This window comes from Perna viridis, chromosome 1 (assembly GCF_037379345.1).
Source record: "Perna viridis isolate PV_CMFRI_1.1 ecotype Kerala chromosome 1, ASM3737934v1, whole genome shotgun sequence".
NCBI classification, from domain to species: Eukaryota; Metazoa; Mollusca; class Bivalvia; order Mytilida; family Mytilidae; genus Perna; species Perna viridis.
The window spans coordinates 11,304,080-11,321,962 of record NC_142445.1 but is presented as its reverse complement, the minus strand read 5'-3'; the positions used below and the strand labels follow the sequence as shown (position 1 = coordinate 11,321,962).

Below are 17,883 nucleotides of genomic sequence, written 5' to 3'. Positions count from 1 at the left end.
TTTTATTGAAAAATTAAAAGAGTAAATTTAAAGGAAATAGCCAAGAACTGGTCCCCCTGTTCTTCTTTCGGAGATAGAAAGAGTATAAAAAGCACTTGTTGGTCGATAAATTTATGATTTTCAAATAATTTGATAAATCTTTCAAATAATAAGAAAATGAACAAAGGATGGCTTGAACTTGAGAGTGATCCTGGTAAGATTTGGGTTCTGCGTTTTCTTTATCGCATGGAAATCGATGTAAGCCAATACAATATGATGTTTTTTTTATTAAAATGTAGGCATGTTGCTATGTATCGAATGTATTTGGACGTGTTTCCCCGCCGTTGTATATGCGTTTAATATGTGACCTATGTAACACATAAGAAGAACATGTTACAAACTTTGGCACTTTTGAAATTGAAAAAGTGTGCCAATATTTCATTGCATTAAACTTATTTTTCTGATGCAGAATTTTTAACCCTAGTAATTTCTAGCTGGTAGCCCTAGCCCGGGCCTTTGTATTACAGAGATTGTTCACCACTAACAAAATCTATATAATGTACAAAAATAATTGTGCATCCAGGTCTTTTTACTGGTTAAATTTAAGGCAGTGGCTATTTTGACGAACCTCATCAAAATATTGATTAATGACGATATGCTGTTAATATATTGTATATTGCTTAAGATTGTATATACAAGCTTCTTACTGACTTTATATTTAAGGTATATTGAGTACATTTCAATTTCTTTAAATCATTAAAAGAAATATAACATTTTAAAGCAGAAATTGGATCATCCTATGTAAACAATATAAATATGTAAATTAAACTTGCGACGAAAATACCCAGATCTAGAAAAGAGCATAAAGTGCATTCTTGTACACCTACATGTATTAAGCAAACGCCCAAAGCACATTATACTGGTTCTGTATCAAATGCAAATGAAGTATTCTTTTAAGCTATGTGTAATGTTAACTATAACATTTTTACCTGAAGTTCTATTTTTGATATAAAGGTATCTGTATTGAATTTGAACATTTTGAATGCTTATTGTATTTTAATTTTTGTGTAAAATTTTATCCATTTTTATTCCTAACCTTGACATCCCCATGGTGGAATGGGGTACCCTGGTGAGTTACATGCTTGGGGTTGTCAAGCCATAATATGGTAGCTGACCATAGGAAGCTAAATTGTCCGACCCTACCTATTTCTCCTTATTTCTAGTGACAATCAAAATTTGTCGACCACATTATCCTTGTGTCCCATCCCTTTTTCATTTCATTATCATTTCATGTTCATTTTATGATCCATTTTATGTTCAATGCCTGGCTATAGCTGAAATATTGCTGTCCAAGCGTTAAATCCCAACAATCAATCATTCAATCTTAATTTCAACTTATTAAAAATTTATATTTTTATGTAAAAAAATCTGTGTCAATTTTTAAATATTACAATTTCTATTTTACTTTAATTTATGTGTAAAAATTTTAGAAATTTTTATGCAAAATTTCAACTTATTTAACCAATTTTATGACAGAAAATTTTTAATGATTAGAATTCCTGTTATACTTCAATTTACGTGTAATTTTTTTAATACTTTTCATTCAAAATTTAATGAATTTTTATAAAAATTCATTCTACATCACATCTCCAGTTTTGTAACAACTTTTTTGTTTTTAAAGTTTGTTATGTATGAAGTTTTGTATTTTTGTTAAATATTGACAGCAAAATAGCCAAATAACATTATACATGTATAAGCTATTTTGTCGGACCCGGCAAAATAGCTAAATGATATGAAATAAGCTATCTTACCGGATCCGGCAAAATAGCCACGGCCTAGATTTAAAACAATGAGATTGACATTTGTCTAATGCATACTGGAGAAAGAGAAGTTATTCAGGATTTTAGTTATATAGGTTGTAAAATTAAATATATGATGACAAATTTATGATGAAAATACTAAAGGAAAGATGTGTAACAGTTCTCAAAAAACTAAAATATAATAAAAATGTCAAAATTTACCTGTAAAAATCAATAATACTTACATGTATTAGTTATCAAAAATTGACCAAGGGAACATTAATGACTTTGGTCAAATTCTAATTCTTAATCTGTATAACTTCAAAAAGTATTTATGTCAGGCATTCCATATTAGAAATATATTGTAAATCAATCAGACATCATGATTTATATTTCAAATTGTATCTTACTGCAGTAATACTGCATTATAGTTTGTACTGTTTATACCGATGAACTGTATAGTTTAAGGTAATAAAGAATTAAGCATTTCAAACTCATTATTATGCAATAAAAATTGTATCATTATAAAGAGGTTTCTTTAATCATTTAATTGGTAGTAAATTCATATGGTTAAATGAACAGAAAGACATGATGATTAACAGCTTACTGGAATGTAATTTTTGAAAATGAAAATTTTGATATTTCTTTCTCAGGACATAGGTACATTAATTTAGTCATTATTTTGTTATTCGAGGCACATTTAATAAAAAATAGTCATTGTCTTTCAGCAGATTTTTCTCTTTCATTTGGTATTTAAATTTCATTTTAATAGATACGAAGTTTTCACAAACACTCAATGACAAATCATTCTTTATGAACTTTTTAAAAAAGTGATTTTATTTGGTTATTTGTCTGAAAACACCTTATTTTGAACTGGAAAATATTTACATTCCTCATATTCCCAATAATTAAGAAATATGTGTTACATTCTTCAATTTTTTATCTTTGATTTGGTACATCACTAATCAAAATCCATCCAATGGTTTTTACAAACATTCATAGCAAAATTAACCTATTTTTAACAGAGAAATTTGAAAAAAATGGCCAATAATGGCAATGTTCTTTATAGATCAGTACAAGCAACTTCTCCCTCTCCTTGCCAAAAGGTGAGGTAACTTAACATGCTTTAAATTATGCTCCCATTGTATCAATGTATGGAAAAATTCTTTAAAATTATTTCTATAACAAATGTTTGCTATGGCAATTTGTATGGAGACATTTCAACTACATGTATTCAGTAGATCTTTAGAACTTTACATATTTCATCTTCATTTCATTTGATAGTAATTTTACTTTCATAACTGTAGAAAAAAAATTGAAGTTAGTCGTAACCACATGAACATTTCCAGTTCACCATTTATTTTCCAGTGCTTTGGAAATTGCATGAAATTATGGTTTCAAACTTTACACTTGGCCCCTAGTTTGAGACTTTGAGCACATCCAAAACTGAAAACTGTGCACCATAGTGAAGTGCAATCAGAACTGTTTTATAATTGATTATCAGAAAAATTGGAAAGGGAATTAACCATTAATAATCAATTATAATCAGACACTAAATAGTTTCAGAATTTTGAAGTATGACATTGTGATGTAAATACTCTATTGCCATAGAATGCATATACAATGTACTATAATAAGACATTCAAATCAGCTATTTTTACAATGTGTTATGTTGAAGCAAACTACATGTGTGCACACGCACACAAACAAACATATATAAAATTGTATATACATTTTTCTTGTTCTAGCAATTCAGTTGGGCCTACAATATAGTGGGGACAGAGTATTATATGAGATATTATGAACTTTTAGTGAAGAAATATTTTTAAGTTTGTTTTTACTCTACAATTTTTTTTTTGTTTCAGGACTTTTTACATTGCTTTTAGAAGACTTTGGTGAGTAAACAAAACTAGTAATTGTTTTTTAAGTGATCAATATAACAGTAACACTGACTTGGTTAAGGTCTCATGAATCCAAATTGGATCTATATAATCTTGCTTGAAGTCATTATTTTTTTACTTTGATTTCTTTAGTGGTGGTTTGGGTCAGTCATCTTAATAACAAAGTAATAATTTGTAATGAAAGTATATGATTAAGCTCGAGTAATATTGATGTTTCAGGAGTGAAAGGTGTTCAAGTGGAAGAAATTTATGATCTACAGAAAGCCATTGACGGGTATGTTTTGTATTGTTGGTATTTTTTACCTAAGGTCTAACTAACATTAAATGTTGCCCCTGTGACGAGTAAAAATTACAATTTGGCAAGTAAAAGTTAATCATACAAGGTACCTGTTGAAAAGACCTTAATTGATGTTTTTTTTACTTGCATTGATTTAATTTTCAACTATTTTTTTCAATTTGGGCACTTTGAATTTTCATCAACTTGCCCAATAGGAAAAGGTTCACAAAACATTAACATCAGTCCGACAAGAAGTTTGTGAAACTAATTCTCAGTGAAATGATTTTTTTTTCAAAACCATTAATGTACATCTCTGGAAGATAACTTAGGTTCTAAAGTTTTTAGAGTGAACATGAAAAAGACCGACTGTATTGATTTGATTCTTATTGGTTACTGCAAATACTAATGACATGTATATAGCTTGCAACACATGTAAAATGTTAAAATTTTAATCAACTATTTCATATTTTTAATTTTTATTTCTTTAAAAGCATAGTAGTAATGACTAAAGTACAATGTACAAAGACCATATTTAATGGCTCAAATCATTTTCAGGAGTGAAAGCCAGTTTGTTAATCAGTAATCCTAGTCCTCTGTAGAATTGTGTATTTCCAATAAAAGTTATTTTGTCACATTTTTTGCAGCCCATGCTATGGATTTATATTTTTATTCCGGTGGATTGAAGAAAGAAGAAGTAGAAGGAAAACAATTACAGAAGAGGAAACTTTCCTTACAAATGAGGAACAAGTCAACAATTTATTCTTTGCACAACAGGTACCTGTATATGTATACATTTTCTAGCATTCTTTTATGTGGATGTGATTTCAAATGTGTAGCATGACTTAAAAAGATTAGCTAATTGCATCATATTCATAATTTAGTTACTTATGCATATTAAGAATTAATAACTTTGTGGTTAATATTTTGTAATCATTAAATTGTTAATCTCAAGTGATTACAGATTTTACCTCTCTTTATTTTTTTTTCTTTAAATATTTTTTCAATCCTGTGTCACCCAACTTATAGAAAATGTGGAAAAATGGAAAGGAGAGCTAGATAAAAAAAAATGCTATAGATTGTATATACCTCGATTTTGAGAGGGCTTTTGATACAGTTCTGCACCAGCGTCTTATTCACAAATTCAAGAGTTATAGTGTTTCTGGGAAACTATTGAAATGGATAGAAAATTTTCTGTATGATGGAAAACAATGGGTCGTACTCAATGATGAACACTCAGAATGGACTCGGGTCACAAGTGGCATTCCACAGGGGAGTATGTTGGGTCCTATCCTGTTTACAATCTACATTAATGGCCTCCCAGATGCAATCGAAAATATGGCAAAACTATTTGCGGATGATGCAAAAATTTACTTAGAAGGCATTACAAACGACAATCAGAACAACTTGCATAGGGATATTGATAGCCTAATAGACTGGCCAGATAAATGGCTTCTCAAATTTAACAAATCAAAATGTAAACGTCTCCTCCTAGGTCAAGATAACGGAGCACAATACACCATGAACCAAGAAATAATTGAAACTACTACACAAGAAAAAGACCTTTTCATAACTATAGACAGCAAATTAAATTTCCAGGATCATATTAACATACAAGTTAAAAAAGCCAACCAAAAATTAGGAATGATCAACAGAACATTCAAGTATATAGATAAAAATATGTTTCTTGTGCTATACAAGAGCATAGTATGTTCCTGTATAGAGTATGGGAGCTCCGTATGGTAGGTCATAAACAAAAAAAGAAGCAGAACAATTAGAAAACGTACAGAGAAGTGCTACAAGACTACTCTAAAGCATCCAACATCTAAGTTATGGGGAGAGACTGGTGTATCTAGGAATACCAACACTACAGTATAGAAGGGAGAGATCAGACCTGGTAGAAACATATAAGATCCTCAATAACATTGACAAAGTTGAATGCGAAAACCTATTTCCAATGCATGTATCAAACACCAAAGGTCACCAGCAAAAAATATATAAGCAACACTGTCGAACAAATAAAAGGAAGGCAAGCTTCTCACAAAGAGTGGTTGATAATTGGAACGGATTACCAGACAATGTTATAAAATCCAAAACTGTAAATAGTTTTAAAAGTTCCCTGAACGCTCACTGGAAAAACTATCTGGTAAAATTTGTGCCGAGTTTCTATAGGGCGGAAGTAGGCATTAGAAGAGAAAACCTTATCGATATGGATCTTAGACACGATGAAGCATAGTTACAAATCAACCGATCTCGGGACCTGATGAACCTGATGAAAGGATTATAGTAATATCAAAGTTGCTTCTCATGATTTATTCAACAATGTGGATGCTTCCTACAGTGCCTTCGATACCTCATCTGTGACTAGCTTTACTCAATGTTCATTGTTTGAAAAGCTGGTATTATAATGAGGAAATGGAATAATAATGATCCTTCTGAAACTATTAAATATAGTTTTAATGGGTAGAAACATGTTTAAGGATAAAAAATTGACTCATCTTTCAAATTTTTTTTTGGTTGCAACAATGTATGTTCTTCTCTATCTCATTTAAGGTTGTACCAAACTCCTGTGCTACACATGCTTTACTGAGTGTTTTGCTTAACTGTGATAAAGTAAAGCTTGGAGATACCCTGTCTAAGTTGAAAATCTTTACTAGAGGCATGAATTCTGAGGTTTGTATTTATCAAAGTTTTTCAAGACTGCAAAAGAATTACAGCCATATAATGGTATGGCACTGTTGTTATCATCCTCTTAGACATTTGGTTTTCATGCAAAAACTAGAAGGTTCAAAACCACTAAACGAAGATTGTTATTGATTTTGGGGCTTGTGGTCCCTTGTGTTTTAGAATTAATTACAAATACAAGGAATTTGGAGTAAAATTCTAGTACTGTATACAACTCCAGTAAAAGCATCTGAATGTCTATTGTTCCACAATATTCTAGGTCAGACTGGGATTGATTTTAGAGGTTATGACTTGAACATCAGGGAAATGCTTATTTCTGTCCCCTTTTTGGCCCCTAATTCCTAAAAAGTCATAACCTCTAAAATCAATCCCAGTCTGACCTATAATATTGTGGAACATTATAGTACCACAAGTGCCATACCAATGAAAGAAGTCTTGGATTGATTTTGAGAGTTGTGACTTTAGATAAGTAAGAATAAGGGACCATAAAAATGGCCTGAAACAAGTACTATTTTTTTCTTCTGATTTCTGGATGATAACTATTAGGTTTGAATGATGTGTCCAAATTTGCCCCACCTTTTCAAGGTTCAACCTGCTAGGTCATATCAAGCTGTGTCGTGCCAAGCACATTTATTTATGAACTGTCACATTTTATTTTTTAATAGCTCTGATTTTTAATTTACTTCCTTTCATCAAAGTATTTTTTTATGTAAAGATTATCATGTGATAGGTTGCAGTATTAACTTCATACACATTGTCAAACTTATGTATACACAAAATATATGTCACTATTATTGCCAGTTCAAGGACTGGTATGAACAGGAAAGTTTTTTGGTGCCAAAAAAATTTACTGCCAATTTTCTGAAAGTGGAGTCAGGAAAAACAAATTATTCTTATGTCTGTGTCATGACAAGAAATTAACACATGAGATATCTCTTTCAGTATGAGCTTCATGCATGACGCACCAACAATTTGCAATCTTTTATTTTTTCTGGTGACAAAAATTACCTGTTTGTAATTTTTTTTTGGTGCCTAAGTATTGTATATTTAAATTGGCAAGAAATTTTTTACACTTGGACATTCCTGTCCAAGCAAGCAATTTTATACCCATTAATTAAATTAAAATTGTTGATAAGACCTTGTCTGAATAAATAGACAACCTACTAATTGCTTGTCGGATAGCTTCAATATGTGGTAGAATGTATTGTTATGAAGTGTAGATGTGCATACATAACTATTTTGATTTAACCAGTTTGATTATAAATTATGTAACTTAGATTTGTATAAATGCTTTTTTTTCCAGTGGTGGAGGAAATATTGCTAGGCCTGGCAAATTTGTGCATGTAGCAATGCTATAACACAATCTTTCAATGAATACCTCTCCTGACTGGAAATTATATTCAAACAATAAAATATTCAATTTATTTATCAAACATTCTGTCATTTAAATACGTCACAAATTGATGATATATTTGGTTTATTGGGAAACACCTGAAAAATAGGTGTAACAACTTTTAATAATATGAACTTTCCTGTGATAAAGTATGACAAATTGATTATCGAAGTAAGAAATGCCTTTTTGATAATTACATTTCTACCAAAAAATTCAAAAAATAAAAATATTTCAGGGTCAGACTTGAACCAAAAACCTGATATGCCTGTTTTGGTACCTGTGTTTAATACACTTACGTTACTAACCATTAGAATTAATTTTCCAAAACAGATGATTTTAAGTCATTATTAGAAGTATTGCATGGGTACATCAAGAAAGTCAGTATCTGTTTAATGTAATGTTAACTTAATGCAGATCTTTTTATCTTTTTTTTCTTTACAGGCCAAAGGTTTTGCTATTGGTAACATGCCTGAGTTAGCTGAAGCACACAATAGTCATGCTAGGCAAGTTAAATTAACTTAATGCAGTAAAATGATACAATTTTAAAGGATGCCATTTGAACATAGTACAAGAACACTGATTGCAGTTTAACATGGACAATTTATATTTTGTTGGTATATGTGACATATGTTTTGTCCCTTTTTTTCTGTTAAAACCCAGATAAGAGAAAAGACGAAAGCTGAAAAAAAGTAGTTTGTTAAAGCTTAATAGTTGAAGTTAAATGTGACTTAATTTCAAACAAATAGCTAAAGAGCATTAGATTGTTAGTCAAACTCCAGATTATTATATTGGAAAAAATGAGTTCTTTTTTTAGATATATGTGTGTTGTCAATTAAGTAGTATAAGGAGAGTAGGTATGGTGAATATGTCAAAGACACAACAACCCCACCAGGATGAAAATGTCTGCCCAAAGCAGACAAAGTATTTAAGTATTTGCTGTTAGAAAAGAATCAGATTTATCATGAAGATGTACACCATGTACTTTATTTACACCACATCTTGTTAGTTACCATAACATACCTGTCGTGTGATACACATGTACTTAAAATACTGACATAAAGTTGACACATGACAGTTCCAGATTCAGAATGAATATCTGGTTTATATTTTACAACCATTTTCTTCATTACAGATCTGAACCAAAACATTTACCAGAGAAACAACAAGGAATAGCCACTACAAAGACCATGGAGGCCTTCCACTTTGTCAGTTATGTTCCAATTAATAACCATTTGTTTGAGTTAGATGGTCTCAAGCCTTATCCAATAGATCATGGTATGATAAATTTATTTTCAAAAATTTATTTATCAATGTCAGCCAGGGTTTTTTTTTTAAAGAATTTAAGAAGCTACATTCAATGTTCATAATAAAATTTATGTATGGTAATACATGTATAAGTGTTCTAAAGAGAGTAATCAAGAAAACGAAGATTCTAGCAGGCCACACTAAAAATCACCTTTTTTATTTCAGGTCTGATTTCCCTACTATTTCTGAACTCTACACAAAAAATATAGTCCAAATGTAATTCCTTTACATCATGCTGTGCTCATCATTTTATTGTAACCACTTTATTCCCCTGTTTTAGAGGTTGGAAACATTTTAAAGTTTTGATGCTGTCCATACTTAATGTACATATATCCATCACATAATTTTCTGTTGCATAAATCTTGACAATCCTTCATCCAAGTTTTTTTTTAAATAAGGTTTATAGCTTCGTCTTTTAAATAAGGTTTATAGCTTCGTCTTTTAAATAAGGTTTATAGCTTTGTCTTTTAAATAAGGTTTATAGCTTCGTCTTTTAAATAAGGTTTATAGCTTTGTCTTGATTGATTTTACCATATGTGAGCTTTTAAGCTCTGTCACAGAAATAATCTGTTTGCAATTTCCTCGTTTTTACCGTTTAAGGTTTTCATAGTAGTCCTTTAGTATATAGATCCACCTAGTTGGGTTGTACTGAGTACACACTTTTAAGCATAGTGACACATCTTCATATTGTTTTCTGTAACATTTGTATTGTTAATGCTTACAGTATTTAGGGTTTCATAAATGTTTGTCATGTAAAACTTAGCAACCTTTCATGATAATGATTTGAAATGTGAATTGAATATCTAAGAAAAGATTTCAACTGGGTGTACAAAACGACACTCATTAGAATAATCTCTTGGGTAGCAAAACCCATTTCAATACATCTTTGTGATGATTTTTAAGGTCCTTGGGAAAGAGATGAGTATTGGACAGAGAAGTTTAGACGTGTCATTACAGAAAGATTAGGAATGGCAGCTGGAGGGTATGATATTGACTTAATGTTGTGTGGGCTGATATATGAAAAAAATAGGCAAAGGCCTGTGAATTGATTTTCAGTTTTTTTGCTGTTATGACTCAAATGGTTCTATTATTGTAAGGATCTTTAACTTGATTGTATCATAGGCAAAAGTAAGAAATTAAACCAACATGTTATTTTATCCTTTTGATCCTGTGTCAGGCAATTATGCAAACATTTTTTTTTCTAGGCTGCATTTAAACTTAAATCATTCTTTAACCATCAGGATGTAATACTACACCGCATATCTCATATCTATTTATTTCCAAAAATATTTTATTAGATGGATGCATTATAATACATTGGTCATAATAATTACAGACTTATTGAGTATTGTTATCCTTTCTCTCCAGTGAACCTAACAATGATATCAGATTTAACCTCATGGCAGTGGTACCTGATAAATGTCAACTGTATGAACATAAACTGGCCACACTAAAAACAAACCGACAGATAGTTTTAGAAACACTACAGCAGGTATGCTGCAAGATTTTGTTTTGTTGTTTATTTCACAATCCCTTTTTTCTGTGATATAATATTCCAGAGTCTTTATTCTGTACTAGATTTAACATGCATGAATTTTGGTTAAACTATTATGATTTCTTTTTTTGTATTTAATGCTATCTTAATTGATGTTTCATCATACACTAAAGTGGAAAAAAAGGATCTGGTAAAATATAACAAATGTGCCAATGTATTACTAATATCCAAAGCAGTTAATATTTTTTTATTTTTTTTTAATTCTTTGATCTGGATGTGTGTCTATCTTTTCACTTATTATCATTTCAAGTTTAGGTTTGTTTTAAGTCTTTCTTTTATATCATCATTTAACATGATAGTGATTCAGTCCTATGTTAACACATTTCCTTGTTTCCTAGTTTATTTATGTCATTGATTGTTAGAAAACTGAATTAAAAAATCATTAGTTTATTCCTCTATTCTGTATATTGTATTATTAGTGTTTACTATATTTATTTTGCTTTTTTAAGCTGCTGGATGCCAAGGTATAGTTTCACATCCTAGGAGACAACTTTGATGTTGTGTTATGTACTTATTATTTCATATGTGGGTTTTTCTATATCCAGAAAAAAATATTTTTTTTGTGCTTTATATGTTTGTTTCTTTGGTCTTTGTATTTTGATTTTTGAGAGTTAAAATAAATAGTTTATTTCATTCATGTCTTTTCTTAGTGTCATTATAAAACTTCTTAAATTTTACACTTTTTTTCATTCTTACATTTGATATACTGTGAAAATTTTTGTGGTTTCTTTTAAAACCAAGATTTCAGAAAAAAGTGGAATTTCCATTCAAAATACAGATGTTATTAAGAAATCCTTGAAATGATGAAATTTTGATTACTACCTGTAATGAAATAGATACCTATGAATAAAACTACTTTCACAGTACAATGGAGTAATTTAATTTCCACAACAGCTTAGGAAAAATTCAGAAGAAAAATTTCTTATATAAATGAAAAAAATATTGAATTATTTTTATATAGTTTTGTAAATTGATGCTTATGAAATATATCTTTTTACAACATCTTTTTGTACATGAATGGACAAATTTGGCAGATGTTTTCATTTTTTTTTTGCAATTTTACTTAGGGTTTGGTTTAGACAGAATTTCTTTTGGAAGTTGGGATATACCGTTACTATGCATGAGAGAAAACATTTTATAGTTTGGTTACATTAAAAATATGTGTAATGTTTTCTGATTTATAAATTTGCCATTTTAGATGGTAAAAGTAACTAACCCTGGCTTAACTTCATCAGATAAAGATAAATACCTAGCTGCTGTCAAACAGCATGAAAAAATGGAGGAAGAAATGATAGCAAAGGCTGCAGAAACAGCCACTGAGAAATCTGTTATTAAACAAGACAGCACTGATAGTGATTCATTGAAAGATGTAACAGACGAGAAAGCATCATCTGTCAGTGAAAATGACAATTGTGCTAATGATCACACAGAATCTCAAAATGTAGATAGTGAAAAATCAACAGAACAAAATATGACTGAGGAAAAACAATCAGACAAAGAGGAAGTTAGTAAGGTAGTGAATATTTCAGAAAATAGTGAAGATATTATTATAGATGTTGATTCAATGGAAACCGAATCTGAACAAAAACAAAGTGAAAAGTTGACAGCAACTATTGAGAATATTGAAATAGACAAATCAGATTTAGCAACTGATGGTAAAATGGACATTACGACAGAAATTAAAACTGTAGTCAGTGAACCGGAAACGTCTTCTGCTTCTCAACCAATGGAAGAACAACCTGTCATTCTTAGCAACAAAGAATCTCTGGAAGGAATACAAGTGACTAGTAATAATGATAAAAATGTAAAAATTCAAATTTCTGTGGATAATGGTGATATAGGTAAAGGTGTAACCATACCAAGATCAGTGGCATCTACAGATGTAACAAAACCACTGACTATAGAAACAAAGTTTGGTGGTCCATCAGGACCCAGTAGTGAGAGTACTGATACAGCCTCAGAAGGAGGTAGCTGTTTTAGTTCACCTAATACCAACTCCTGTCAAAATAGTCCACAATGTAGTAATGGTGAAGGTATGTTATTTATGCCACAAATCTAGAGGAATTTGACCTTTTGAAACAGTATGCATTTACACAATTTGTTCACTTTTACTGGTACTAAGAAAAAGACAGAAAGTAAGGTCACATGTTATAGCAATAGATGAATTTAATGGTAATAACTTTGTTGGTGACTCATTAGAGAACTTGGAATCTTACTCTTGGATGTCTGTGATTCTCTGTCTTACATTCTCAGAGACTTTTAACTTACTTCTTAATTATGACAAAAGGTTAGTTTCTCCATTGACTGTTAATGTTTGTAGATTAATATCTTAAATGATTTCCAGATGTAAAGAGAGATAGTTTACCTGACAGAAGATCAGACTCTAGTCATCATCATAAACATAAAAGGAGGTTCAATAATCACCAAGCATTTACTCCCAAGGTTTGTAAGCCATCTTCTTTGTTATAGGTTAAGTATACCTTTAAGGTTAATCTAGTGTAAATATTGGTCAAATGTGTGTTGTAATCTGTAAATTATCTGTTTATGAATTTACATTACAATCAGTGAAACCATTAAAATGATTTGCAGAGTATCTGGGCTTATAACTTGTCCCTGTCTATTATTTCTCCTGCACCATTGTCCTTTTAGCTTTTTCTTAACAGCTTTTTAATATAGAGTGTTTATTTGGTTTGTTTTGTTTGAATCTTAAGGAGGTAGACCTAGGGTAAGGGATATAACCCTTGAAATCAGTGAAATATTGTATCATAATCAATTTCACCAAAGCCTTTCAAGCTTTCCTTTGATTCAGAATGAAATCAGTCCAAGTTACTTTGATACCTACATGAGATTTATGTAAAATGGTGAATACACGTTTGAATGATTTGTAAGAGTTGTGTCCCTTACCCTAGGTCTGCCACCTTAAAATATAATCATGCTAGGAAAAGACTTTAAAGAATTTGGTATTTCATGGTGAAGCTTATATTTACAGCTTTAAATTTGGTTTTCATATGATAATATACAACAAATATATCAAAATCTTTACTACTGTAAATAAGGAAATTAGGGGAAGATTTTTTTCTTATAGGAAACAAAGGCTAGATTTTATTTGCAAAAGTGAGAATTGCAACCTGGTTAATGGTATAAGTGAAACAATCTAATTCACAAATTTCCTAATTTACATTAAATTACCAGTCAAATTTTTTTCTATACAGCATTTTTAAGAAAAGTCAGTGAAGAATTTATTTTGTATATACTATATACATCTAAGTCATGTAGAGCTGTGAACTTCAGCAATACTGTCTCTATCCTTAATGGCTTTGGACAAGGCATATGACATTAAATAAACTTAGTATACAAATATGTATTTTTTTTTTTTTTGCAGGATCTCCTAGCCCTACTTAAGAATGTAGAAAATGAAATCAAATTATGTGAAATTAATTTAAAGGATGAATTGGAAAAGAGGAAAAAATATAGGGTAAGGCTTAGCTGTGGTTGTTTCTGTTACAACTTAATTATTTTCCACAAAGAAAAAATGTAAATCAACATCAAAATAATTGATTATATAGATAGCAGTGATTAATGATAATTTTTTTCCATAAATCACACTGTGAAATAAATTTGGTAATTTCACTGTTGCATTTTCTCCCGCCAAAACATCAGAACACAAATATCAATCCGCTGTTCACAAAATTTTAAACTTGTGTTGCAAATAACAAGGAATAAAGGATGAAATCTATATAATAAATAGGATAATCACTTGGTTATCGTGAATAACCAAAATATGATCACTCGTGCCAAGAATGCATTAAAATTTAATTCATGCGCAGAACAAGTTCCGCCCACTCGTTAAATTTAGCCATTCTTCGGCACTCATGAACATATTCTGCTTATTCACTCTTTCCAATTAATTATCCTATTATTATTTACCAGTAAACATTTATGCAGCAAATATTACTTCAGGTTATCATGGCACTGTTTAACTTTTTTAGCTTACCTGTGAGCTATTGCCATCACTTGGCGTCTGTTGTCCATCGTTCATCATCATTGTTGTCTGTTAACAATTTTTCAAAAATCTTCTCCTCTAAAACTACTGAGCAGAATTATATGAATTTTTGCACATATGTTCCATGGGGTATCTTGCACAAAATTTGTTTAGATTTTTGATCTGTCAAAAAAATGGCTGCCATTATTAAAAATAGAACATAGGGGTCAGACACTAGCTTTTCACATATATCTTTAAAATCATTAGGTTTAGCCAAATTCTAACGGGGTAAAAGTGTTTAGAATGATGAGATCTATCTGTGGTCTTATTTCACTTTAATCTATCTAAACATTGAGGAGTTATTTCCCTTTTTGACGTTGTTTTGCTATTTTTAATGTTATTTCTTCAAAAATCTTCTCCTCTGACACTACTTGACCAATTGGAACAAACTTGGTATGAATGTTTCTTGGGGTATCTTGCACTAAAATTGTGCTTAGATTTTTGATCTGTCTAAAAACATGGCTGCTGTTACTAAAAATAGAACATAGGGGGTCAGACTATAGTTTTTCACATATATCTCCAAAACCATTAGGTTTAGCCAAATTCTGACATGGGGTAACAGTGTTCAGCATTATGAAATCTACATGGTATCCGTGGTCAGATTTTCATTTTGATCTGTTAAGCCATGTAATGGTCCTTATGAGAAGTCCTACCGAAGTCTTCTTGGGTCAGAATTGTTAGACAACTTCTTGTTAAATTTATTGCCATTGAAAGACAAAATTTAACCAACTGAGTGATGCAAGCTCCTCAGAGCCTCTTGTTAAATTGTATATTTGTATAAGCCTATATTGTTACATTTGTATTTGCAACAAATACATTGTGTTTTCTAGTCTATGGAATAACTGGTAAGCTTTTGGAACTTCCCAAATATGTTTGTACAGAAAAATCCAAGAATTGGATATGGCTGATTAATTTTTTTCATCATCTCTAGACCAATGTATCAGTTTCATGATTAACAACAATATGTATTTCTCTCTCCAGATTGATGACTGTAGAAGAACCCATAATTATGATGAGTTTATCTGTACATTCTTATCCATGTTAGCCAAAGAAGGACACTTAGCAAATCTAATAGACCAACAAGTATCTGTGAAAAAGAGACACAACAGTGGCAATGCTGGGAGACCTACAAAACATTCATTACCGGTGAAAGGGTCTAGGCCAAAACCAAAACGACGAAGATGAATTTCATTTATTGTATTATTGTAAACTTAAATTATTTGCAAACAAAGTTTTGAGAATATTTAGGAATCACCTTGTCTGTCTTTAGGTTGATGTGTCCACATATCATGTTAGTGCAACTACTCTTACTCCTAAATTACTCAACAGATTTTAATGAAATTTATTGAAAGGTTAGGCATCATATATGTACATGTATGTTGTGGTGCATTATTAGATATATTTTAAAAGTTTCAGTGGGATATGTTTTAAATGATAAAATTGTGATTGCTTGTTGACTGGTTGGATTAAATTATAATGAAAACAATTCACCAATTTGATTAAAATCAGCTGTTGGTTGTGATGATATTACACTACCGGTATACAATTCTCTTACACATTTGAACCAACTCTTTAGTGGCCAAGGGTGCCCACTCATGCCTGGGTATTCAGCCATGGTAGCTTCTAAAGCCTGTTTTGATTAGAGTAAAGTATGCTTGTAAATAGTAAACATATGTTAGACATATTGAAACATGAGTTGAATCAGATGTGAAGAGAGTGTAGGATAGTGTTGGACAGTGTAGGATAGTGTTAGACAGTGTAGGATAGTGTTGGACAGTGTAGGATAGTGTAGCTCATCATTGATTTTCATTAGATTGCTTTTACATGTTAACTATGAATAATAAATTAACACATTTCTTTATTTGAATATTTTTAATGAAATATTGTATTATATCAGCTACCTTAAAACATGCCAGGTATTCACATGCTTGGAACCAATTTGAACACTACAAACACCAGTCATAACAGAAACACTCAGATAAAGGTCAGTGTTTACTTCAGGGTATAGAAAAGGAAACTCAATAAATTCAAGAGAAAAAAGTATATCCAACAAAAAATAAGATTTTTTATTCGGGAATAACTGATTATTAGTTGTTGAATTGAGGTGAAAGTTAAGTTAATATGGTTTATATGGTACTTGATTAAATTTTCATGAAATTTGAAACAATCTCCTCTCACATTATTATTTTAAACTTTTCATCAGCACTTCATTGTATTACACATTCTCTAAGGTCTTGCACAATATCTAGAAAATACAGATGTTTTATAATTAAGAAGAAAACAAAAATAGATATATACCAAAGGTACAAGAATTGGACACTACGGATACAAGTTAATAGCAGAGCATGGTTTTCACATTGATAATTTTACACTAAGATTACCTTAAAGTTGATCTATGACAGATCATACCTAATAATATTTTAAACATTTTATTGTAATTTTTCTAAAAGAAGAATGACTGAATGAAAAAAACTGTAAAATTTTAATATAAAACACATAGGTCATCCAACTTGATTTTTAGATTAGTCAGCTGTAATATAGGCATTTTTTACAACATTTTATAGAGATTCTGTAAAAAATTAAAGAGCATTACAGATCACAGCATGATGAAACTAAAAATAGCGTCAAATAATATTAATTTTCTGCAAAGCATACCAATGTATGCCAGACAGAGTCTTAATTGGATATTATAGGAAGTGTTAGGCCAGTTTGAGTTGTTGAGTATTGTATCTCATACTTTTGGTAATTAACTTTTTTTGTGTATATGTGAATGGCTGCTAAGCTGTCTATGTTTTATTGTCATTGCCTCTAATTTTGTTTTGCCATTTGAATGACTTGAGGGATTTCCTGATGCAGAACAGGGTCTTTGTCATTGGTCAGTCAAGGAAGGGGCATCTTGTAATCCACAGCTCCTCTTAAACAGCTGAATAGAATTTAACAAAACTTTCAC

At 30.6% G+C, this 17,883-nt stretch overlaps 1 protein-coding gene across 2 annotated transcripts; it reads left to right on the top strand.

Annotated features, from left to right (window-relative positions):
- The first annotated feature begins 57 nt into the window (after positions 1 to 57).
- Positions 58 to 16,794, top strand: LOC148627243 (ubiquitin carboxyl-terminal hydrolase calypso-like). 2 transcript variants are annotated; one of them, XM_088570219.1, is made up of 14 exons: positions 58 to 193; positions 3,644 to 3,673; positions 3,899 to 3,953; positions 4,601 to 4,730; positions 6,507 to 6,626; positions 8,473 to 8,534; positions 9,164 to 9,306; positions 10,240 to 10,318; positions 10,705 to 10,828; positions 11,341 to 11,355; positions 12,090 to 12,924; positions 13,236 to 13,333; positions 14,274 to 14,366; positions 15,915 to 16,264. In XM_088570219.1, the coding sequence occupies exons 1-14, from the start codon at positions 157 to 159 to the stop codon at positions 16,116 to 16,118; spliced, it is 2,025 nt and encodes a 674-aa protein (XP_088426345.1). In that variant the 5' UTR covers positions 58 to 156; the 3' UTR covers positions 16,119 to 16,264. The 2 variants fall into 2 exon arrangements, with proteins under 2 accessions (XP_088426345.1, XP_088426354.1); XM_088570228.1 differs by lacking the exon at positions 11,341 to 11,355 and having other exon boundaries at positions 59 to 193; positions 15,915 to 16,794.
- Positions 16,795 to 17,883: the final 1,089 nt, after the last annotated feature.

Excerpts from the sequence above, each read along its gene's own strand:
- LOC148627243 (XM_088570219.1), top strand. The coding sequence starts at position 157 with ATGAACAAAGGATGGCTTGAACTTGAGAGTGATCCTG. Across the intron at positions 3,954-4,600 it reads CTACAGAAAGCCATTGACGG|CCCATGCTATGGATTTATAT; the intron begins GTATGTTTTGTA and ends CATTTTTTGCAG. Across the intron at positions 10,319-10,704 it reads TTAGGAATGGCAGCTGGAGG|TGAACCTAACAATGATATCA; the intron begins GTATGATATTGA and ends CTTTCTCTCCAG.